This window comes from Hyaena hyaena, unplaced genomic scaffold (assembly GCF_003009895.1).
Source record: "Hyaena hyaena isolate Hyena2069 unplaced genomic scaffold, ASM300989v1 scaffold_273, whole genome shotgun sequence".
Classification (NCBI taxonomy): domain Eukaryota; kingdom Metazoa; phylum Chordata; class Mammalia; order Carnivora; family Hyaenidae; genus Hyaena; species Hyaena hyaena.
Genome location: NW_024080904.1, coordinates 777026 through 801918, shown reverse-complemented (window position 1 = coordinate 801918; position 24893 = coordinate 777026). Strand labels below are relative to the sequence as shown.

At 40.3% G+C, this 24893-nt stretch overlaps 1 protein-coding gene across 2 annotated transcripts in view; it reads right to left on the bottom strand.

Moving 5' to 3' along the window:
• ASTN2 (astrotactin 2) overlaps positions 1 to 24893 on the bottom strand; it is an 898753-nt gene that overhangs the window by 490117 nt on the left and 383743 nt on the right. For both annotated transcript variants that reach the window (XM_039245856.1, XM_039245858.1), the window contains exon 7: positions 9623 to 9790. In XM_039245856.1, the coding sequence (XP_039101787.1) occupies positions 9623 to 9790 (168 nt within the window). The remainder of the gene's footprint in view (positions 1 to 9622; positions 9791 to 24893) is intronic.

Genomic DNA, 24893 nt, shown 5'->3' with positions numbered 1-24893 from the left:
AGGGCTTAGTAAATAACAAGATTAACCTATAAACATTAGAAATATTTAATACCATATAAGACAAATACAGACTACTTCTATATTACTACACTCACTGTATTCTCATTTCATATCTTATTGAAAATGAAAAGTGGCTGCTGAAGACATGGACATAAACTGAATGTGATGGCGAACATGACCGAAGTTCTTATCAATTGGAAAAGAAAATTCAATCTGCTTTAAATGCCACTTACAAATTGTTTCAATCATACTTATGCTCTAAGTTATTAGTGCTCAAAAGGTCATGGAAACATGAATTTTGAGCTGAGAAATATCTTAGGAATTATTCAGGGTTGTAATTCATATCTTACCACTAATTTACTAAGTGGCACTGGGCAACTTGCTTAGCCTCAGTAGCCTTCAGTCTCATCATTAGATCAGACTAGATGATCACTAGGGATCTTTCTTGCATTAAAAGTTGTTTCCACATTTTTCCATTGGATACTCTTTCCCATTTTGTCAAAGATTAGTTGGCCATACATTTGTGGGTCCAATTCTGAGTTCTCTATTCTATTCCATTGGTCTATGTGTCTGTTTTTGTGCCAACACCATACTGTCTTGATGATGACAGCTTTGTAGCAGTGGCTAAAGTCTGGGATGGTGATGCCTCCCATTTTGGTTTTCTTCTTGAATATTACTTTGGCTATTCAGGGTCTTTTGTGGCTCCATACAAATTTTAGGATAGTTTATTCCAAATTTGAGAAGAATGCTGGTGCAATTTTGATTGGGATTGCACTGAATGTGTAGATTGCTTTGGATAGTAATGACATTTTAACTATATTTATTCTTCCGACCCGTGAGCATGGAATGTTTTCCCATTTCTTTGTGTCTTCTTCAATTTCCTTCATAAGTTTTCTATAGTTTTCATCATACATATCTCCTATATCTTTGGTTAGGTTTATTCCTAGGTATTTTATGTTTTTTTGTGCAATTGTGAATGAGATCAGTTTCTTGTTTTCTCTTTCTGTTGCTTCATTATTGGTGTATAAAAATGCAACTGATTTCTGTACATTGACTTTGTATCCTGAAACTTTACTGGGATCTCATCAAGATAAAAATCTTCTGCACGGCAAAGGAAACAATAAATAAAACTAATAGGCAACCGATGGAATGGGAAAAGACAGTTGCAAATGACATATCAGATAGAGGGCTAGAATCCAAAATCTATAAGAACTCACCAAAATCCACACTTGAAAAACAAATAGTCTGAAGAAATGGGCATAAAACATGAACACACACTTTTCCAAAGAGGACATCCAAATGGCCAACAGACACATGAAATGATGCTCAGAGTCCCTTCTCATCAGGAAAATGCAAATCAAAACCACACTGAGATAGCACCTCATGCTGGTCAGAGTGACTAAAATGAGCAAATCAGAGGACTCTAGATGCAGGCGAGGATGTGGAGAAATGGGCACCCTCCTAACTGTTGGTGGGAATGTAAACTGGTTCAGCCCCTCTGGAAAACAGTATAGAGGTTCCTCAGAAAATTAACAATAGAACTCCCCTATGTCCCAGCATTAGCACTGCTAGGAATTTACCCGAGAGATACAGGAGTGCTGAAGCATAGGGATACATGTTCCCCAATGTTCACAGCAACACTCTCAACAATAGCCAAAACATGGAAAGAGCTTAAGTGTCCATCAACTGATGAAAGGATCGAGAAGATGTGTTATATTTATACAATGGAATACTACATGGCAATGATAAAGAATGAAATCTGGCCATGTGTAGCAACATGGATGGACCTAGAAGGTGTTATGCTGAGCGAAATAAGTCAGGCAGAGAAGGACAGATACCTTATGTTTGCACATATAGGCGGATTAGGAGGAAGCTAACGGAGGGCCATGAGGGAGAAGAAGGGGGAAAATAGTTGCGGGGAGGGAGGCAAACCATGAGAGATTCTTGAATGCTGAGAACNGGACAGATACCATATGTTTGCACATATAGGTGGATTAGGAGGAACTTAACGGAGGGCCATGAGGGAGAAGAAGGGGGAAAATAGTTGCGGGGAGGGAGGCAAACCATGAGAGATTCTTGAATGCTGAGAACAAACTGAAGGCTGATGGGGGTGGGGGAGAGGGGGAGGGGGTGATGGGCATGGGGGAGGGTACTTGTTGGGATGAGCACTGGGTGTTATATGGAAGCTAACCTGACAATAAACTATTTAAGAAAAAAAAAATATCTGAAAGGTAAAAAAATAAAAATGAATGAAAAAAATAAAAAATCATTGGCAAAACATAAAAAAAAATAAAAAGATGTAACTCCGACAATAAAAAGATCAGTAGTTGCAGGGTTAGGGGAAGATGAGAACATAGGCAGTGAAGATACTCTATATGATATTATAATGAAGGATACATGTCTTTAGACATTTGTACAAACCCATAGGATATATAACACCAAAAGTGAACTCTATTGTGAACTATGGACTATAGACTTTGGGTAACCATGATGTATCAATTGATTGTAACATATATAACATTCTGCTGTGAGATGTTGATGGTGAGGTAGGGGAGAGGCCTATGGGAAATATCTATATTTCCTCTCAATTTTGTTGTGGATTTAAAATGCCCTTCACTTGTTGGGATGAGCACTGGGTGTTCTATGGAAACCAACTTGAAAATCAACTATATTTTAAAAAATTAAAATAAAAAAAGTTGTTTCCACTAATTTCTTTGTTGAAGAGAATGAATATGAAGCTCACAAAATATGCCATACTCAAGGTCACATGACAAATTTGTGGCCAAGCTGGCTCTCAGACTGAAAGCCTGTGACTTCACTGCATCAGTTTAGAGGGACTAATGAAAGGCCATCAGATAGGAAAGTCCAGGTTATTGTAAGTTTCTGTTACGTGGTCACCCCTAGAGGTCAGGGACAGTATTTTATTTTCTTCTCAAATAATTTAACATAGTACACAATGCTGGATTAGAGGTGTCTGATGAAATATTTATTAAATTAATTGGAATATATATTGAATTAATTATATGAAGGCACTAGGGACTGAATAACTGATTATAAAATTAACAAAAGACATTATGTTTTGAGTGCCCACCTTACATTAGGTACCAGGGAGGGTATTGTGGAAATGTGATTTTCATTTCATTCTCATAGCGCTCTGACAAATAGGTCTTACTCTCATTTTTACATATTTAAAAAATAAGGCTTGGATATATTAAATGGCTTTCCCAAAGCCCAGTAAGCACAGAAGCAAAGACGTGAACCTGGTCAGACTCGAAAGGATATTCCAATTCTACTCTGGTTAACTAAATGTCTGAATGAATAAATAAAGAGGTGAATGAATTAGTGACTAAAGGCATTAGTGTTCTGCTGTTACTTGCTTCATGTGGTTTGAAGCCACACTTTCAAAGATTTTATATGGAATTTAGCATGATACCACACATGTGCAGAACTTTAATAACACTGTTTCACGATAGAATTTAACATTAATGATATTCGGAAAAGTCAAAGCCTGATCATTTAAACTGTCTGGTGCTACACTGTATGGGACTATAGCAAGTAGTTCTTGAATGATCATTTCTGCCTTCTGAAAGATGAGGTGTAATGGTAGCCTATTCTGTAAAGGAGCATAACATCACCCTCTGGCAACATTTTCAGGCCTTCTCTAAATCTTCACTGAAGCCCTTCTTTGCCTTGGTCCTGTACTGGTTTGTTCTCATCCTCGTCACCGTTAGAAGGTACATGTTTAATGATTGGCTTTCCAAAGAGAATAAGCCATGACTTGTGATATTAATCAATTTTGTTGATATAAATACCTTCATCATAGCCAATTTTCAAGCTATCTACATGACACAACTGAACAAAGAGTTGGGAAGAGATAACAATCAAGTTTCATGAATCTCATGAGCTGTTACACAAGCCAGCACCAGCACACCATGTATCCAATCCCATAATCAGCCCTGTGGGTGGTACTAATTGTTGAAATCCCTAGAAGAACACACTTGAGCTGGGCTAGGCCACACAGCCAGGAAAACTTGGTCAGGTTCATTCACACATCATGGCAATTATATATCCATAATCATATACATATATATGTATATATATACACACATACATACATATATACACATATACATTTATATACATACATACATATTTTTTTTCAGAAGCACTATGTCCCCAGTTTTCTCCTTCTTGTGGTCAGTTTGGAAGAATGATCCTTCTTATTGACACCTCTACTACAGCTTTAAGGCATGATGAGCAATAATTGGACTCTATGACTTTGTTCAGCCCTACTCTGGAAGAAGGGTCTTACTCAAGGGAAGCAAAGCCACTTTTGACAGATTTAAGGACTGAATATGTACAGGGCTTGGGGGGTTAGTTTTTCCATGACTTTCCCCACAGTCTAATTCCTGATAGGAGGCAAAGGAGGGGAGGTCCAGCTATTCCATGAACAATTAGATGTTCCTCAAAACAATTGGGCAGATGTGGAAGGTAGTTTCCCCTTTTCAAATAAAGTCTTAATAATTCCCTTAGTGGTTCTCAGAATATTCAGGTCCTTATCTTTCTAGGAGTTATCTTCATCTTACCTTTCCAACTTCTTTACCTGCCTCTCCCCTAGCTCTCCTCCTCCACTTCATATGCAGCATATTCTCCAGATGCCAGCTCAGCTATACTGCTTTCTGGTTCCCAGAATAATTCTAAACTTTCTTCCTCTTGATTTCAATCATTAAAATCCCTCTGTTAAAGGACCTTCCTACTCATACTCCCTACTGATTCTACAAGGTTCAGATAAAAGGTCACCCACTCCATGATATATCTCCTGAAATTCCCATCAAGAATACATTTCTCCCTTTTCTCCAGGCATGAGCTACTTTGTAATGCCTGTTCTTGATTTACCTCACATTGTGTCTTTTATAATAGCTATATATGGGCATATTATTTTTATCCCTGTGAAAATGTGATATCCATGAAGGCAGGAACATTGTTCAATTTGTCTGTGATTTCCCATTGCACTTAACACACAAGACTTATGAGTTGTGGAATTAAGGAAAATCTTGGTTGAATTGAATCTAACAAATTGAAATAAATTTTTTGAAATGGGTGTGAGTCAAGCCCCATGAAAATATATTCAGGGATCTTATGGTCCCATTTCCACTCCTTACCTGTATATAGTCTTATCCACTTATGCCTTGAGTGACTTGTAAGAGTAAGGTTCTTTGCTGGTCATTGGGGTGAGACTGATACAGGAGTAAATGAGATACAGTCCCTGGCTTTAAGGAGCTTACATTTTAGCAGGGAAGGCAAGTTTCCAAATAATAACTCAAGTTTTAATCAGATTTTTAGTCAACAGAGAACTCTGATGATAATGTAAAAGAAGTCATCCATTCTACCAAGAGGAAAGGAGAGGTAATCAGTGAATAGAATTTTACAAGGTCAATGATTAAAGAATGGAAGCACTCCAGGAAGAAGGAGGAACCTGAACTCTAGTCAGAAGGTAAAACTTGGCATGGGGTATTTGGCAGGACTATAGAGATGATGGACAGGGTGAAGACTGCAAGGAGAGTGTTCTTGGGGATGTGGCAAAATGGGAGGATAAGGCCAGAGCCTTCTAGCTTGTCTGGCTATGAGATGGTTCCCAGTGACCCAATTTCTCTAGAGCTAGAAGATAGTCTGAGTTCATAGGTAAGTGGATATGGAGGAAGAAACTAAAAATTGGTGTATAAAATTGTTTTGCAGACCATATACATGTCCTTCATTCCTTCATCCTGATTTTGTGTGTGCCAATTATATGCCAACATTAGGCTAGGCTTGAAAGATACAGAGATAAACCTTCCTTCCACAGCCGTAACAAAGCTTATAGTCTGGCGATAGACCCAGACAAGGAAAGAACAATGGCTGTGTAGAGGGATGAGAACTATGACACAGGGAAGTTCAGAGGCTATGAGGGCATAAAGGAGGGTTCCTTAATCTGGTCAGGGGTTTGGGCTGAATGGAATGGAAATAATAAAACAGGAACCCCTGTTATTCCAGTAAAAGAAGGAAAAAGGGATTTCGAGAGGGAGGGAACAGCCAATGAAAGGGACGTAGGCACAAGATGGTATGGTGCCTTCAGGGAATTGCAGGTATCAGTGTACCTAGAGTCCAGGGTATGCGGCAAACAGAGGGAGAAAATAAAGTGCCAGATGTGAGCATGGCTTTGTCAGATAAGTAAATTAATAAATATAGCAACTTGGACTTATACTGTTTTTGTAGAATATGAGAGGACTATTTGGGAGGGAGAATGTTTAGAGCCTTGGTGCACCAAGGGGAATCCTTGGCTAGAAGCATCAGCAGTAGCTGGTAGCTTTCTAGAAATGTGGGATCTTAAAATCACACAAGACCTACAGAGGCTCAAGAAGCATTGGTTAAGAGCTCAGTCTCCAGGTTTGAATCCTGGCTCTCTATCTGCTGGCTGTGCAACTTCAATCCTCTTACCTTTCTTCTCTGGCATCAATATTGTCAGTGATAAAGTTGAGAAGGTCAATGCACTGGATTCTTGTAGAATTTTCAGCTCTACAGTATATGTGGGTGTATGTGTGTGTTCAATTCCAGGCAATACTGGTGGGAGAGCTCATCATTTCCAAAATCACCTAACACATGCCTACTCCCTGGATGACCCACTGTTTGGAATTATGCCCTCAAGCTTACAGCTAACAGAAAAGATCATCAGAAACCATGACCTTGAACTTGAAGGCAGTTCTGCTGGGAAACCAAAAGGTCAGACTCTCAAGTACTCTGCTAGCTGGGGCTTCATAGAGGGAGGCAATGGAGGGGATACCTTCTGTTCTCTTCTACCAATAATCTTGCCTGCTTTTTAAGGAAAGAAAAAGGAAAAAAAGAGTGCACAGGACCAGATACAGAGGCACATTATTCCATAAGGGCTTTCCTGGATGTTGGATGAGGATAATCATGGTGTGTGTGTGTGTGTGTGTGTGTGTGTGTGTGTGTGTGTGTGTGTTGGAAGTAAAGAGGTACTACTGCTTAGGGTGACAGTGCCTTAAAGCCCAAATGTTTTAATTAAGAGAAAGAAGATTCAGCTGTCTGGTCCAATGGTACACTAGAGCTGCATTGCATTTTCCAAATAGCTTACCCAATAGGCCTATGTAAAAGCTGCAAAAATGTGTCTAAACAGACTCCCAACTAAAGGATAAGAGGGGATGGTGGTTAGAAAGCCAAGTCCTTGCCCAGCCCTGCAAAGACTCAAGGGTTAGCCTGGAGAAGCCCTCTCTTCGCTCCTGAATGTTGAACAATGGAACAGTGGGGGAGAACTGGGATAGAGCACACCTTTGACCTGGCCACTGAGAGCCCTCAGCTCTGCACAGAGGCTGCCCCATGGGTATTGTGCCATGGACCTTCCAGGCAAGATGGCCAAGCTCTTGTTAATGAAGAAAGAAATGAAGTTCCAGAGAGATTACATCAATAAAAGTCATTGGGAAGAGCATAGGACTGGAAGCAAGAAGGCTTCATGTGTAACGTGCTTTGGGACCTTGCCAACTCTCTTCTCTCTAACTTCGATTTCCCTATTTGTGGACATCAATAACCACCACTTATTGAACAATAACTATGAGTAAGATATTATCTATGTACTAATTATTTACTATAAATAAGACACTGTCTCCTAGGTTTAAGTATCATGTGTATGCTATTGACTCATACTTTTTTATCTCCAGCTAAAATTTCTTTAAATTTGACTTTTGGACATCAATGTCTGTTTTCTATCTTTACTTGATGCTTGAACTTACATCCAAAACAGTACCCTTCATCCTCTTCACCTCAATCTTGACCCTCCTAAAGCATCCTCTGACTCAGTGAAAGAGAAGGCCATTCATCCTTGTTCAGACTGAACCACATGGAATCATCTTTGACCCCTCTCTGCTTCTCACCTTTCATAACTAATACAAGTACTGTCAGATCTACCCTCTAAATATGTCCAGAATTTGACCATCTTTTCCTCTCACCACTATGGGGCAAGCCACTGTCAACTCTCACCTACATTAGAATAATAGTGCCCTTAAATGCCAAGTCAGTTTGCCATGAACCAGCCAGAATATTTCTGTTAAAATGCAGGCCACATCACGCCGCTCCTTTGGCTCAGAATCCTCCAGTGACATCTCCCCTCACTCAGAGTGAAATCCAAAGTCCTTGTCATCCTATGTAAGTCCCTGCAACCGCCCCTACTCAATCTTCTGCTTTTCAAATTTGCCTCCTACTCCTCTCCTCTCTCACTTTCATCCAACCACACCATTCTTCCTATTGAACCAATGGCAACATTCCTGAACTCCTGCTGCAGTGTGCTGGCCCTTGTCATTTCTTCTGCCTAGAATGCGGCACCCCCTCCCCCCGCCCAGAGTCACATGACTTCCACCATCTTAGCCTCAAGGTGCCCACTCAAATGTCCTCTTCTCAGAGAAGCCTTCCCTGAGCACTGCATACACTAACAGCTCCACCCCCACTCCCAGCTTAGCATCCCATAGGCTGTGTGCTCTCCCCCAGCATGCGTCATCATCTGACAGGGCACATGTGATTTCCTTTGTCTGTTGTAACACTGTCCAACACGACTTTCTGCAGGGGTGGTAATGCTCTACATCTGAGTTATCCAAGAGTTAGCTAGTAGTCACATGTAGCTTGAAATATGGCTGATGTGACTGGGAAAGTGAAGGCTTACTTTATTTAATCCTACTTAATTTAAATTTAAATAGCCATGTGTGGCTAGTGGCTACCTTGTTAGACAGTGCAGATTTAATGTATCCTTAGAATATAAACTTAATTAGGGCAGAGATTATGCCTATTTTGTTCACTGCTATATCCTCAATGCCTAGGAAAGTGTCTGCCACATGGAATGAATGAGTAAATGAATTTATAAGGGGCTTACCATGTATTATCTCATTTAATCCTAACAACAGTCTTGTGGGTTAGATGCGGTTTTCATTCTCTGGTACTCAGAGGGAGTGTCTTTCTAAAGAACACCCAGCTAGTTTGTACCCTATGACCAATATCTTCCCACTTAAGAACCTGGAGATCTATCTGATATGCAACATGGTGAACAGTGAAAGTGCTGTTTCACATACTTGGAAGTTGCTAAGACGGTAGATCTTAAATGTTATCACCACAAAAACAATGGTATGTGAAGTGTCCGGGGGTGTTAGTGAGTCTGAATGTGGTAATCATTTCACAGTATATATGCCCATTAAATCAATGCATTGTTCACCTTAAACTTATACAATATTATGTGTCAATTATATTTCAGGAAAACTGGAAAAAATGACACAGAACATCCAGCTCATAAGAGGTAGATAGGATGTGAGCTCAGGGATACTGGATGATGTTCAGACACCTTGCTTTGAAAGTGGACCAGATGCTCTCTGTGGTACTTTCTCCTTCTGGGATTCTATGGTTTGAGAGAACTTTCTCCTTTGCCAGGTGATGGCAGCATATAGTTTAATGGCCAATGGAATTGATGGGGCTTCACGCAAAATCCCTTGTCAATGGCTCAAGAGCCATGATTCTTCAAGTAGAAGGGGTATAGACCATCTTTCGGCCCATGTCTTCCCTCCCTCTAACCCCAGCTTAACCCATGGCTCACCAGTGTCTGGGTCGCAGAGCTGCTCACAGGCATCTGTCGTCCTCTGTCCGCAGAGATCTCTCACCCATGGAGATGTAGCGTTGATCTGGTAATATAGGGACAGCTTGGCCGGGTTTAACCAGTCTGAGACATCCAGGTAGCTCCCTTCACTCACCACAAAGCTGCTCCCTGTGGGTGAACAGAGAGAAAGAGAAAGCTACTTTCTCCCCGCTTTTAGGATATAGATAGAGATGTATCTTGTTGTTGATGCTGCAGGCCAGAAACACAGGAAGGTGCATACAAGCCATCTCCCCATCCCAGGGCCCTGTTCTTACTTGACTACCTGCATTTACAACATGCTTGTCACAGTATCAGCAGCCAGTAGAGACAGACAAATCAGACACAGAGACAGTTCAGCCTAGTGGTTAGGAGCTGGGCTCTTAGAACTCATTGAGACTTGGGTTCATATCAAGAATCCACCCTTACCTGGCATTGACTTTGAGAAAGGCACTCAATACCTCTGGGCCTTGGTTACATCATCTGTAAATAGGATTATTAATGGAACCTACCTCGTTGTTAGAAAAATGGAATAAATTAATGTAGACAAAACACTATACTTAGCCAGGGTCTGAGTTGTCCTAGCAAAGAATCCTTAAAGATTAAAATTTAAAAGCAAAAAGAAAAAAAGTGCTAATGTCCCTGTCACCCAGGTACCTCTCTCCACTGAAAAGGGGTCATTAATGCCCACAGGGGCCAGGTGTGTGATATTAATGGAAGAGACTCGCTGAGTAGCTTCTTGGCCTCCTGGCCTAGATTCTGTTTTTGATTCTATTAGAGAGAGACAGGGAATAGAGAGAGTATAGAATAGAAAACCCAGATATAAACCCACAATTAGAGAGGGAGGTGGAGGGAGAAAGAGAAATTCAAAGTCGGTAGCGCCTCTAAGAGAAAAAGCCACACTTGTGCAATGGAAAATGCCTGAATATTGGGGAACTTTGGAGTTTGGGGTAAACTGGCAGTTTGGGTTCTATCAGAATGGAGGAGCAGGCCCGCTTCTGCCAACTCTTACCAAAATAAGTCTAAAAGCCAGTTGTCCAAGAATGTCAGGTTCTCTTCAGGAGAGGCCAAAACTTCAGATTTTAATTATAATCAAGCAACTTGGCAACAATGACTTAAATTCTTTTCTTAAAAAACTTGTGTAGACAAGAGACAAAAGACAAAAGACCCTAGCTATGCAATCTATGCTCTAAAATACTCCTTTTAACATATATATGCACATAAATATATTTACCTCTACATACACATACAAACATACACGAATGCAGAAATACATATATGCATATATACATACATACATAAACACACGCCCACACATATTCTTTGGGAGCAGGGGACAGAAATCTGTTCAGAGTGTCTGCATATTGGGTATATGTGGTGAGTGTATACTTCTAGTAATACAGCAAAGGTATTCCACATCAATCAGACAATATAAAGGAATAAAAGGCATTCAAATTGGTAAGGGAGAAGTAAGAGGTTTAATATTTATAGATGACCTGATACTATATATAGAAAATCCTAAAGATTCCACCAAAAAACTATTAGAACTCATAAATGAATTCAGTAAAGTCACAGGATACAAAATCAATATACAGAAATCTGTTCCATTCCTATACACTGATAATGAAGCAGCAGAAAGTGAAATTAAGAAAGCAATCCCATTTATAATTGCACCAAAACCAACAAAATATCTGCAAGTAAACTTAACCAAAGAGATAAAAGACCTGTATGCTGAAAACTATAAAACATTAATGAAAAAAATTCAAGATGATGCAAAGAAAAGAAAGTCCATGCTAATGTGTTGGAAGAACAAATATTGTTAAAATGTCTGTTATACTACCCAAAGCAATACAGATTTAATGTAATCCCTATCAAAATACCAACAGCATCTTTCAGAGAACTAGAAGAATCAACCCTCAAATTTGTAAGGAATCCCAAAAGACCCATGCCAAAGCAATTTTGAAAAAGAAAACCAAAACTAGAGTCATCACAATTCCAGACTTCAACTTATATTACAGAGCTTTACTAATCAAAACCACGTGGTAATGGCTTAGAAACAGACACATGGATCAACAGCACAGAACAGAAAACCCAGATATAAACCCACAATTATATGGTCAATTAATCTTTGACAAAGAAGGAAAGAATATACAATGGGAAAAGACACTTCTTCAACAAATAATATTGGAAAAACTGAAGAGCTACATGCAGAAGCATGAAAGTGGCTCACTTTCTTACACCATACACAAAAATAAACTAAAAATGGAGTGAAGACCTCAATATAAGACCTGAAGCCATAAAAATCTTAGAAGAGAGCACAGATAGAAATTTCTCTGGAAAAGCAATGCTTTTCTAGGTATGTCTCCCGAGAGAAGGGAAATAAAACAAAAATAAACTATTGGGACTACATCAAAATAAAAAGCGTCTGCACAACAAAGGAAATAATTAACAAAACTAAAGGGCAACCTACTGAATGGAGAAAGACATTTTCAAATGACATACCCAATAAAGGGTTAGTAATCAAAATATATGAAGAACTTATACAACTCAACATCAAAAAATGAATAATATAATTTAAAAATGGGCAGAAGACATGAACAGACATTTTTCCAAAGAAGACATACAAATGGGCAACAGACACATGAAAAGATGCTCAATATCTCTCATCATCAGGAAAATGAAAATCAAAACTACAATGAGTTATCACCTCACACCAGTCAGAATGGCTAAAATCATCAACACAAGAAACAAGTGTTGGAAAGGTTATGGAGAAAAGGGAACCCTTTCATACTGTTAGAAGTCAAAGTGGTGCAGCTGCTCTGGAAAACAGTATGGAATTTCCTCAAACAGTTAAAAATAGAATTACCTGTGATTCAGCAAATGCACTACTTGGCATTTACCCAAAGAATACAAAAACACTAATTCAAAGGGACACATGCACCTTGATATTTATTGCAACATTATTTGCAATAGCCTAACTATGGAAGCAGCCCAAGTGTCCATCAACAGATGAATGGATAAAGTTGTGGTAGTAGGGGCTCTTGGGTGGCTCAGTCGGCTAAGCATCTGACTCTTGATTATCATGACTCAGGTCATGATCTCATAGTTTGTGAGTTTGAGCCCTGTATCAGACTGTGCACTGACAGACTGGAGACTGCTTGGGATTCTCTCTATCCCACTCTCTGCCCCTGCCATGTGCTGTCTCTCTTTCTCTCTCTCTCTAAAAATAAACAGGAATAAACTTAACAAAAAAAGATGTGGTTTATATATAAAATGGGATATTACTCAGGCATAAAAAATAGTGATTTCTTGCCATTTGCAATGACATGGATGGAAGAGGAGAATATAATGCTAAGTGAAGTAAGTCCGTCAGAGAAAGACACATACCATACGATTTCACTTTGTTAAGAAAGAAAACAAATGAGCAAAGAAAAAGAGAGAGAAAAAAAAAAGAAACTCTCACTGATAGAGAACAAAGTGATGGTAACCAGATGGGAAGTGGTGGGGGATGGGTGACATAACTGGTGGAGATGGAAAGTCCATGTATCATGATGAGCACTGAGACACGCATGGAAGTGCTGAATCACTCACCACATTGTACAACTGAAATATGTTAACCATACTGAAGTTAAAAATAAAAAAAAACTTAATAAAAAAAAACATAGAAAAAATCTCCATTAAAAACATATAGCACAGGTTGAATTTCATAGAGGGAAAGAAAAAAGAAAAAGTTCAAGTATGACGGAGTTCCATAACGCTGGCCCTGGAGTGCAGTTCTAGATTTATGGCAGATCTACAGACCTCAGCAGCAGGAGATCTTAAGTTACGTCACAATTAGCACCACTCAGCTTCTTTCCCTGCATCTGCTTCTCTCTACCTTACGACTGACCAACAAAATCTTTCCATGCATGCAATTTAAATTTTCCAGGGAGGGACCCAGTTACCGGGCATCATTTGGGTTTAATAGCAACCTTTCTGCCAGGGCTCCTCTTGGCCCTGGGGTCCAGCTGTAGCCCAATGGGCAATGGCCAGAGAGAGAGGATCACATCAGAACCTACCTGAATGCCCTGAGGGTTGGAGATTCCCTGACAGCATGGCAGGCAATGTTATCCTCTCTAACTCACACAGATGACATGATTTCTATCATCTTATAAAATGAGTTCCTCAGTAGAAGCACAGTGGACAATGTGATTTTTGGTGAGTATGAAGGAGGGTACTATGAAAAACGCATGAGGGATAGATAGCATCAGGCTCAGAGATAAGGAAATGACCACATTTGAAGTTGGCCTTAGAATCCTTGGCAGCTAAAGCAAAAAAAAAAAAAAAAAAAGGAAAAGAAAGAAAAAGTCTGCTGGAATCCATATTTCAAATTTCTGGCAAGGAAAGATATGCAAATCTATCTGCAAAGCCATATTTTCCCCTCTGGAACTAAGCCCGAGCAGAAACATGTCACATGGGTCCCTGTGCAAGGCACCGAACATCGGTATCAACCACAGATTTTTTCTTTTAAAAAGCACAGTCATGCTGTTTAAATGGATAATTCTTGTATTTATTCTCACTAAAGACTGAGGGATGGATATTGAATTGTGTCCCAGGGCTGAGTTTGGCTAATCCCACTACTTCAGGGAAACTACACAGTGCAGCAATACCAAGAATAGAGTCAGCAAGACATGGATTCAGATCTCCACTCTGCTGCTTACAAGCTCTGTAAACCTGGACAAAACCTCCATCATCTCACAGGAAAAATGTGGCTCCTAATTTCTCTTTCATAGGGTTGATATAAAGATTAAATGAGACAATGCATGTATCTGAGGTCGGGTTTGTCAGAAATGAAACTCAAAGGCAAATACTGACATGCAGGAGGTTTACTGGGTGTTGCCTTGTAAGGAAATGAGTGAAATGGAAATGAGAATGAGCAGAGAGAGAAGTCAAATAGCCCTGCCATTGCAGCAAAGACCTCAGGCTGACTCCAGGGGAAGTTCTGGGGCTGGGATGGTCCTTCAGAGTTGTCCCAAATCAAGACAATGTGTCAGGCCTTTGCATCCCCACATTAACCAGTCATAGGCTGCAGACTCTCCTTGGGGAAGGGACATGCACTTGGGTGAAGTGGTCCTTTTCCATGAAGGACATTTCTCCAAGAAAGGCTCAGAGCAAGTGGTCAGCCACCAACATTCCTGGAAGCTGGGGGAATAGTGTCTATGTTCTAATGACAGATTTGGTCATGGCATTATGGCATTCATTACAATATGTGACCTCCCTAGCACATTGTAAAATCTCAACTAGCAGGAGCAAATTAGTTATTATTTGGATTTCTTGTACACCTGGACTCTCTGAACCCAATACTGGTTAACAGATCTCTCTTAAATATGAAAAATAAGTCACTTTGAAAGACAATGACTTAAAAACAGGTTATCTTTAACTTCTTTAAAAGGCTACTCTACCAAGGCACACTGCTGTTTTTTTTTTTTTTTTTTACAAATAGTTTATTGTCAAATTATTTTCCACATAACACTCAGTGCTCATCCCCAAAGTGCCCTCCTCCATGCCCATCCCCCCTCCCTCCCACATCCATCAGTCCTCAGTTTTTGTCAGCATTCAAGAGTCTCTCATGGTTTGCCTCTTTCCTTTTCCCCCACCATTTCCAATGGCAGAAGGGCATTACTATCCTTTGAATGCTCTCTCTGTCCCAGAGCCTGGGATGAATGTATTACACATTCCGTTCACTTAATTCTTACAACAGACTTACAGGGTATGTGTTTCCCCCATTTGACAGAAAGACAACACAAGTTCAGAGAGAAACTAAGTTAGCTGAATCTGTAACTAATACATGGCCCAAGTAGAAAGAGACTCTAGGTATTTCAGCATCCAGAAGTGGGACATATCCATTATTCTAAGATGTCATGAGAGCTGGGCTTTGGTTGTGTATCAGGCAGAGTTGCCTTCTTCTATGCTCTCATTTCTCCTCTAATAGTCGTGCATCCCCCTTTAGAGTGTATCCTAGAGTGCTGGAAGTCTTTTGCTTTTTCTGATTGACAGTGATTTCATATAGGGAAGAGGTCATGACTCATTAGTCATTAGTCCTTATCAACCCAGCCCTCAGTAGAATGCCTGGCATGTATTAGGAGTTTGGAGAAATGCCTGTTGAATGAATTAATGGAATCACAATTCCACGCTTGACTGAAAGGAATTTCAACTAACTTCAGCACGGGACTGTGAAGCAGGAAGGCCTCCACATTGATCCCAGAGGGTTTTTTTTGTTGTTGTTGTCTGTTTTTATTCTGTGAGAGCCAGAATACAAGATGAGCCTTTCAGTGTCTCCCTCTCCCTGAATCAATCAAGGTTCCTGAGTTCTCATTTGCCCCATGAGCTTGTGATGTGTATGATCAGAGATGCTGGAAGGGTTCAGTGTGAAGGGGCAAGGACATGTGGCAGGGAGATGTCACATCAGATAGTAAAAGGGAATAACTGCACAAAATGTAATTTCTAAGACTTAATCCATGTGTTAATTTAACCAGCATTTATTAAGCTCCTCCTTGCATAAGAAATGGAAACCAAGAATGATAAATGGACAGAATCCATCAAGAAAGTTATAGACTAGCAAGAGAGATCAAATGTGTGCACAGACGGATACAATACAACCTAGAGTGTTGGGGGCACTGTATGGCTTTGAGTATAAGTGGAAAGAAAAGAGGGTGTCATGGAGGAGTCAGCCTTTAAGGTAGATCTTGAAGGATACCAAGGAGAGCAAACTTGGCAGAAGTTGAGGTGGTATCTGTCCCTTAAGGCTCACCTTCAGACCTGGCTTATGTTCCTCTTAATCTCTCTCATATATACAAGGTATTTTACTCAACTAGCAGCTATATATGCCATGTTATAGGTTTGGTCATTCATCCATATATTTATTTAACAAATAATGCACCTACTATGTGCTGGGTCCTGTCCCAGCCTCTGGAAGAGTAAAATATGGTGTCTGTCTATGGAGACCTCATAGTCCAGATCTCAGTCCAGAGAGTCCAGATATAGCAAATCTAAGGCAAAGCAGGAGTAGTTTTTTAATTTCTTCTGTCTTATTCTCTCATCTAGATTGCATATTTCTTGAAGGCACAGAGTATGCTTTATGTAACTCCATAAACACCATAGTTCCTGGGGTATAGCAGAGGTTCAGAAATTGGTGGGGAGTGTGTGTGAGTAGAGAATGAGGAGGGAGGGAGGGAGAGAGAGAGAAAGTGCACAAGCACAAGCACAGTAAGGCCAAAGAGTGGCCAGCAACTCTCTCTGGGTAAGTTCCAGCATTACTTTGAGAATAAATATATAGGAAAGGAATAGGAATGCATTTTTCTATGTGTCTCACACATTTCTACTTTTCCAATGGACCCTTGTTTTATTTTCTTGGTTTTGGATCAAAAGCACCCCCATTTTTCTGGGTGCTCTAAGATTCCTCTTTGTGCTCAAATCAATCTCCCCAGAGAGCAGTGACTCTGGAATGAATCTTTGCCAAAATCTCATCTTCAAAATGTCATGTTTCCTTATTTTTAAATATATATATATATATATATATTTTTTTTTTTCTCTCACTGGCTTGTGGGAATATACATCATCTAATTAGCCAAATGGATTTTCAGTTCAGCCCAATCGTTTCCTTATCTAGCATCTGAAGCTCAGCGTTGCTCAGGGGACTGAATGGGCACGGAGGTCCTCATTAACTCTGATCTTCAATTACATTGATTATCAGCCTGCTTCTGTAATTGTGCAGCATAGATCAGAGGTGAGCTGGGGAGCTCAGGCCACTCCGTAGTATTCTCTGAAAAGCCAGAGGCATATCGGCCCCTAAAGAAACAGAAAGCTACAGATGAGAACTAAAAATGCCATGGAAGGAGATATCACCAGACAAAATTGCCTGGCGAGCCAGACGGCAGCTGCAAATCCCTTTCATTATACCTCGAATCATGAGACAGACCTTTGAGAACCGTGGATAGAAAATTTCAAAAGAAGGCTCTGGTCACAGTAGTGAATGGGAAACAGGGAACGGAAAGGTTGTATGGTGGAAATATGGTTTTTACAAATGAAGCTCATGGAATTTTCTGGCCAAAAGTACACAGCTCTCTTCCCTCCTCATTCTTTGGATGCAAAATAATTAAAGGCTTCTTTCCTAATATTACATCATGTGTTCATTCCCATGTTGATCTCATCTGTCAGGGTCTCAGACCTGGGAGAAAGTATCTTTTGGTGTCACAGGATGAAAAAAAATGAAGATGAAGCAGAAATGAGCCCACCCATCTTCAGCTCAGTAGACCCATGAAGAGCACACCCACCCACATCCACCTTTCTCCCCTGTCCAGAGAGCACCAACTCAGGCTTGTATACATTCTGCCACCTGCCACTGACTGAAAGCCATTCGAGGAGTGAGAGACCAAACTCTGCAAACAGGAGGTTAGAGTCATCAGCCACTTTTCTCTATGCTGTTGTCTCCTGATCTTCTTCCAGCTCTCTTCCCTTCTGCCATTTTCTTCCCCTTTTCCTTAGATCAACCTCAACCTATTCCTCTGTACTTTCTACCTTCCATAAGCTGAACTGTGGCTGCCCCAAAATTCATATGTTGGAAATCCTAACCCCCAGTACCTCTGAGTATCATTGTATTTGGAGGCGGGGTCTTTAAAGAGGTAATTAAGGTTAAATAAAGTTGTTAAGTTATGACCCTAATACAATAGGACTGAAGTCTCTATAAGAAGAGGAGATTAGTCTACAAGCACAGAAGGAAGACCATGTGAAGACCCAGGAAAAAGATGGCCATCTACAAGCCAAGGAGGGAGGTCCTCAGAAGAAACCAACTTTGCCACCAACTTGATCTCAAATTTCCAGCCTCAAGAACTATGAGGATATAAATTTCTGTTGTTCAAGCCACACAGTCTGTGGTACTTTGTTATAGCAGCCCTAGGAACTAATGTACTATCTCTGTCTTATTTGACAACAACTACCTCTTTTTAAAATTTTTTCACCATTTATTTCATTTTGAGGGGGCGTGGGAGGGAGCAGGAAAGGGACAGAGAGAGAGAGATGGAGACACAGAATCAAAGGCAAGCTTCAGGCTCTGAGCCGTCAGGACAGAGCCTAATGTGGGGCTTGAACTCAGGGACCGTAAGATCATGACCTGAGCTGAAGTTGAATGCTCAACTGACTAAGCTACCCAGGTACCCCTCATTACAAATACACCTTAAAACTTGCATTTGCCCCATTTATTACCCTTTATTTTTGTCATGGATCCCTATGGATCACCTTCCAGAATAAAGTTTTCAAATGCATAAAATATAATGCATAGCATTACAAAGGAAACCAATAGCTGAAATACCCTAGTCTGAGCTGTGTTAAGCTATTTCCATCCATTTCACAGATGCCCAGTCTTCTACCTGACCTGGTTCCAAACACTTGAACATCAGTGGATGGACAAGGAGTGGCAGCCAGACTATAATGAATATTCAATCTGCTAAAGTATGTGAATGAGATGCAAATGACAGAGAAGAAAACTAAGAAAACATGGAAAAGAAGTTCCACTGGCTATTTTAAAAAGGGTCAGCCTCGTTCTTTTTGTTCAAATACTAATTTTTTTAAAGCTCTGAAGAAGATAGAAACTTGGTTAAAATTAGAATCTTCTTAGAACAATCACACAATAGATCATAATTTTATGAAGCTAAGTTACATATTTAATTTTAAAGATAGTTAGAAACTGAGTTCTGCCAGTCCAGAAGATTTCAGCCTTTTTTTTTTAAACACTTGCTAAGGAGCCTTTTATGACATTCTTTTCCTCAACCACCCCCAACCCATGAAGTTTTAATACCACAGACATGCTGTGTATGTATATATACATATATACACATATATACATATATACACACATATATGAATATATATGTATATATATGAATATGTACTGTGCTTTTGATGTACATAAAAAAGAGTAAAAGGAAGTCCCCCCACCCCCAGAATCAATTTTCTTATCTTTGGAGGTATTGTTCTGAGAATGGATCCTCTGGTTAGAGATAAATTGGGGGTTAAGAAAGCAATGTGCCCAAGATACCACTGGCATTAGTGAAATATCTACAGCTGGCGCAAGGGAGGTGAGGATCAGAGAGATGAACAGACCTTCCCAGGGACACAGAGCTGGAAAGCGTTGGGACGGATCTAGAGCCCATGTGCAGTGACCCAAGTGCTCAGAGTTTGTCCCACCCAGTACTCCACGCTGACAACAAGAATAGATCCCATGGAGATGAGCTGTCTCAAGGTTGAAGGTCCCTCACTGGGAGTGTGAAATGGTAATAAGTTTCAGAGGTTCATGTCATGGAAGAGCATCAAAGGACTCATCACCAAATATCCCTTAAAAGGAACCATGGAGATGGACAGACCACTGGTGTTTTGAGGGTTCTATGTTAGAAAAAGAGTTGTTTTCAAACAAAGCTGCATGAAAGCCAGGTTTTCTCTCCCCAAATGGAGTTTTCCTTGATTTCCTCCAGGCAATTGTGTTTCTGTTTTCTGTCTTCCTCACTTCAAATTATCATCAAAGTCTGGCTAAAAGAGATTGCCACCAAATTCCACATGCCTTTATGTATCACTGGCCCTACTTCAAAGTTGAGTTAGGGGTGTCTGAGCCTGGACAAAAGAGGTTTGAAGTGTTCACATTTCAAAAAAATTATTTTTCTCTCCAGGGATATAACAATTTGGTACCAAGCTAGGCAGCAAGGTTTGAAAAGAACAAAGTCATGAAAAATGCATCCTGTTTTCCTTTAAGTTATTTAATTTTTTAAAGAAGAACTGTGGTTAAAGATTGAAGGCAACCTCTTGATTGAAGGCAACCATTTGCTTTTAATTTAAGAATTTATTTGTTTTCTTCCTTCATTTTTTTTAACTTTTTTGATGACTTCATTGGGGATACATGTATCAAACCCAATCTCAATGTTAGAATTCTTTTTGATCTGAGATCAATGTTTCTTGAATAAACATGGTGGACAGTTGCTCCCCAAACTCAAAGCTCCTCTAGCTCTAATTTGTTAATATAGTAGCACCCTATTGTGCATAAGAGATACATTCCAAGACCCCCTCATGGATGCATGAAGCCACAGGTAACACCAAACTATGCATATACTATGTTTTTTTCCTATATATACATACTTATAATAAATTTTAATTTATAAAGTAGGCACAGTAAGAGATTAACAATAACTAATAATAAAATAGTATATAATAAAATAATAGTAATGATATACTGTAATACAATGTATTCCTCTCTAAATATCTTACCTTACTATACTCACTCTTCTTGTGATGATGTGAATTGATACAATGCTTAAGTGATGAGATGCAGTGAGGTAAATAAACACAGACACGCAACTTGGCATTAGGCTACTACTGACCTTCCGATTTGTCATCTGCTTTTGGACTGTGATTGACTGCAGGTAACTCAAACCTTGGAAAGTGAAAGTACATAAAAGTGGGTCTACTGTGTTGAGGAATTTCCCTTTTTATCAGCTGCTCAAGTAAGATAGGAGCTCAGATGGGAGGCAAGGGCTGGACTGCAGGGTCAAACAGGTATGATTAAAAAAAATATATTTTAGTGTTTCTTTATTTTTTAGAGAGAGAGACAGAGCACAAGTGGGGAAAGGGCAGAGAGAGAGAGGAAGACATAGAATCTGAAACAGGCTCCAGGCTCTAAGCTGTCAGCACAAAGCCTGACACGGGACTCAAACCTGGGAATGGTGAGATCATGACCTTGGCCAAAGTCAGACACTTAATGGACTGCACCACCCAGTCTCCCCTCAAATGGTATGATTTAAATCCTAGTCCAGTTACTGACCTGCTGTAGGACCCTGGAACAAATCATTTGATCTTGGTAAGTCTCCTCTGTTTCCTTACCTGTACAATGGAAATGTTTACTTCATACAGCATTAAATAAAATGGTCACAGAATCTAAGGAAAGGACCTCTGAGTTGTACTATTCTGGGCAAAAACACTGACATAGCAAACAATGCATTCTATGTATAACTGTATGTCTATCCATATAGATGATATAAATTTTTGTGCATTTCATACATGTGCATATACCTGGATAATCATGTGTCTATGTACATACGCATGCATATGCATACATACATGTAAGCACAGATCATTCTATGAATAATTGGACCTATGCAGATGGTCCCATCTGTAGCTGTGCTCCATGGTGGTCCTTCCCAGGACACAGATAATAGTTTCATTTTTAAAACTGGTGTGTAGCTTTCTCATACCTGCCTAGCCAAGGAGCCCATTTCCCCTGTGCTGAGCCATGGCTTGTCCAGTAGCAACTCCAATTTTCACAATATCCTAGGGTGAACTGGGTAAGACAGGAAATGGGGGATACAACTTTAAGATGTGTGGCAGGAGTGAAGTGTAGAGGGACGAGAAGAATGCCCTGCATATATTAGGTTCAATAAAACCATCATGAAAATACTATTTGTGGCCAAGACAGGACTGGCTGATGGAACTAACAAATGAATGAACGAACCGTGTGGACTTCCAGATCCTCCAGCCTAACGTTGTTGTTTACCTGCCATGCTCCTACTTCTTTGGTGACGTGCCCCTTTCTAAGACATACTCCCCTTTCTGCCTCTCCCAAAGAGTCTGCACAAATGTCAGGGGCTGTTTGAAAAAGATGGCTCACAACTGCGAGCACTAAGAATAACCATATTAGCAATTCCTCCCAGATTTGTTTAATTACTACACCGTGGGTTTGATGCCAACCGACCAAATTAGGCCCAAGCACCTGCCAGCTTTTGTGCCTCTCACTGTCAGGGTGTATGCCTGTGTCCCTCTTTCTCTAGTCTCTGGCCTTCTATTCTCTTCACTTTTGTCTGGAAATAAATTCAGTGGGGCGCCTGGGTGGGTCAGTCAGTTAAGCGTCCGACTTCAGCTCAGGTCATGATCTCACGGCTCGTGGGTTCGAGCCCCGCATCGGGCTCCGTGCTGACAGCTCAGAGCCTGGAGCCTGTTTCAGATTCTGTGTCTCCCTCTCTCTCTGACCCTCCCCTGCTCATGTTGTCTCTCTCTCTCTCTTTCAGAAATAAATAAAACATTTTAAAAATTAAAAAAAAAAAAAGAAATAAACTCGGTGGGAAAAGCGTAAGATCTCAGACCGTGGAACTGGCAAACCTGGATTCAACAAGCGCCCTTAGCACTTATTTGAATGACCTCAGGAAATGCTTTATATTTCTTTTCTCAGTTTCCTCATCAAAAAGGGAATGCCTATTACTTACCCTGCAGCATTCACATGAATATTAAATGTGTGTGTACCTGACTTCTTGGATGTGCTTTTCAAATGGGAGATTTTGTTTTTGCGGCTGTTGTTAATCTAACTGATCCCAGAAATAGCTCTGGAGGGCAGGTGTTACTTTTAGCCCCATTTCACAGACAAGAAAGCTTCAGCTGAAGAAGGTTAAATTACATGTCTTCAGTTGCACAGTGAGGAAGTTGGTAATTCCAAAGCAGAACTCATCTGCTTCTGAGTTCAGAGCTCTGTCTCTAATACCGGGATGCCTCCTTCCTACTCCTCTCACTGCTATAAGTGTGTGTGTGTGTGTGTGTGTGTGTGTGTGTGTGTGTGTGTGTGTACACATATGTATACATGCATGTGTGTGAATGTGTGTGTGTATGTATTTGGCTTCTGTCAATATTCATCTCTGGTTACTTCTCTAAGTACTCAGCTTCTCATGGTGGTGGCTGAAACATAAATCAGACCATGGTGAGCGTGTGTGAGAGAGAAATGGCACAGGAAAGTGACATAATACTGTAATTCAATACTTAATATCTCCAAAGACATGTAATACATCCTCATGACATTTCCAGAAGATACTTTCTGGAAACTGGACAATAATTCACATCAATGTGAAGCCTAAATCTAATTGTTTTATGAGGCTACAAAGGACTACATAGGATAAGCCTTCCAAAAATGTAGAGGCTTCAACAGTCATGTTGATGGAACAGATTTCACTGTCTGGCACAGATGAGAACAGCTGCCTAGATATATAATATTGGTACCTGGAGCAACATAACAAAGGAAATGTGTGGTTTAGCCACACTATAATGTTCACCACCGTGAGCACTTCACCAGCCAAAATTATGGGAAAGATAAAGAGAGAAAAGATAAGATTTTGAGGGCTGAAGGAAGGTCTTGAGGCTTCAACAGGCCACAAGATGGATGAGACCCACATTTCCATTATATGACAGGTGAAGGATGAGTTATTTCAATCTGTTGCCAGAGAGAAATGTTGGGCTTAAGGGAGACAGGCTCTGGAGCCAGGTAGGATGGGTGGGAGCCCAATCCTGCCATTTATCTGTTAACTTCTGTCTATTACTGAACCTTGTGAGCCTAGGGGTTCCTATTCCATCAAATGGGGATGACAGTACCTACCATAACTCCTGTGTATAAAGGCACATTGAGGTACCCATGGTTGATGAGCAAAGAAAGGTGGGCAAGAATATGTAGGACCTTATCTCAGGTATCAAACAAACAAACAGCAATTCAGTGTGTGTGTGTGTAGTAAAAATTCTGAAAGATACATAGAAACAGTCTTCAGCCCAATAGACTAGAACTAGGAATATGAAAGCCTATCTAGCATTTTCTTCATTCACTCCTGTTGCTGCTGCCACTATGATTACTACTGCTATTATTACTACTACCACCACTACTACCAGTATTAATACCAACTACTTCAAAAGGTTTAGAAGGAATAAACGGTAGAATATATATATAAAGTTATAATATTGAGTCCAACGCATAGTAGGTGAACAAAATGTGCCTGTTATTTCTTTCTTTGTCCCTGGCAACTAAGGACTATGCTTTCCCTCCCCTAGAATAGAAGAACCACTGGATGAAGGACAGGCAGCAGTTGACTGGATGTCACCATTCCTCCATCCCACACATGTACTTCCTAGTGTCCCCGCCCCTGACTCTGCAGACGCTGTTCCCGTATCCTGGACATTCTCCTCACCACACCTATCTTCCTAGGTCCAGCCACAGGCATACTACTTTCCCTTGTCCTCTCACCCAGAAGTGACCTTTCCTTCTGCCCCAAATGCCCTGACCTCTATACCTCTCTCCTTTCCTCAGTGTCACTGTTAACGCCATGTGAGTTCAGTACATACTTACTGAGTACCTCCCCCTCCATGTGACCAGGGCTGGGGCATGCTGAGATTTCATCCACCTCAGAATAGA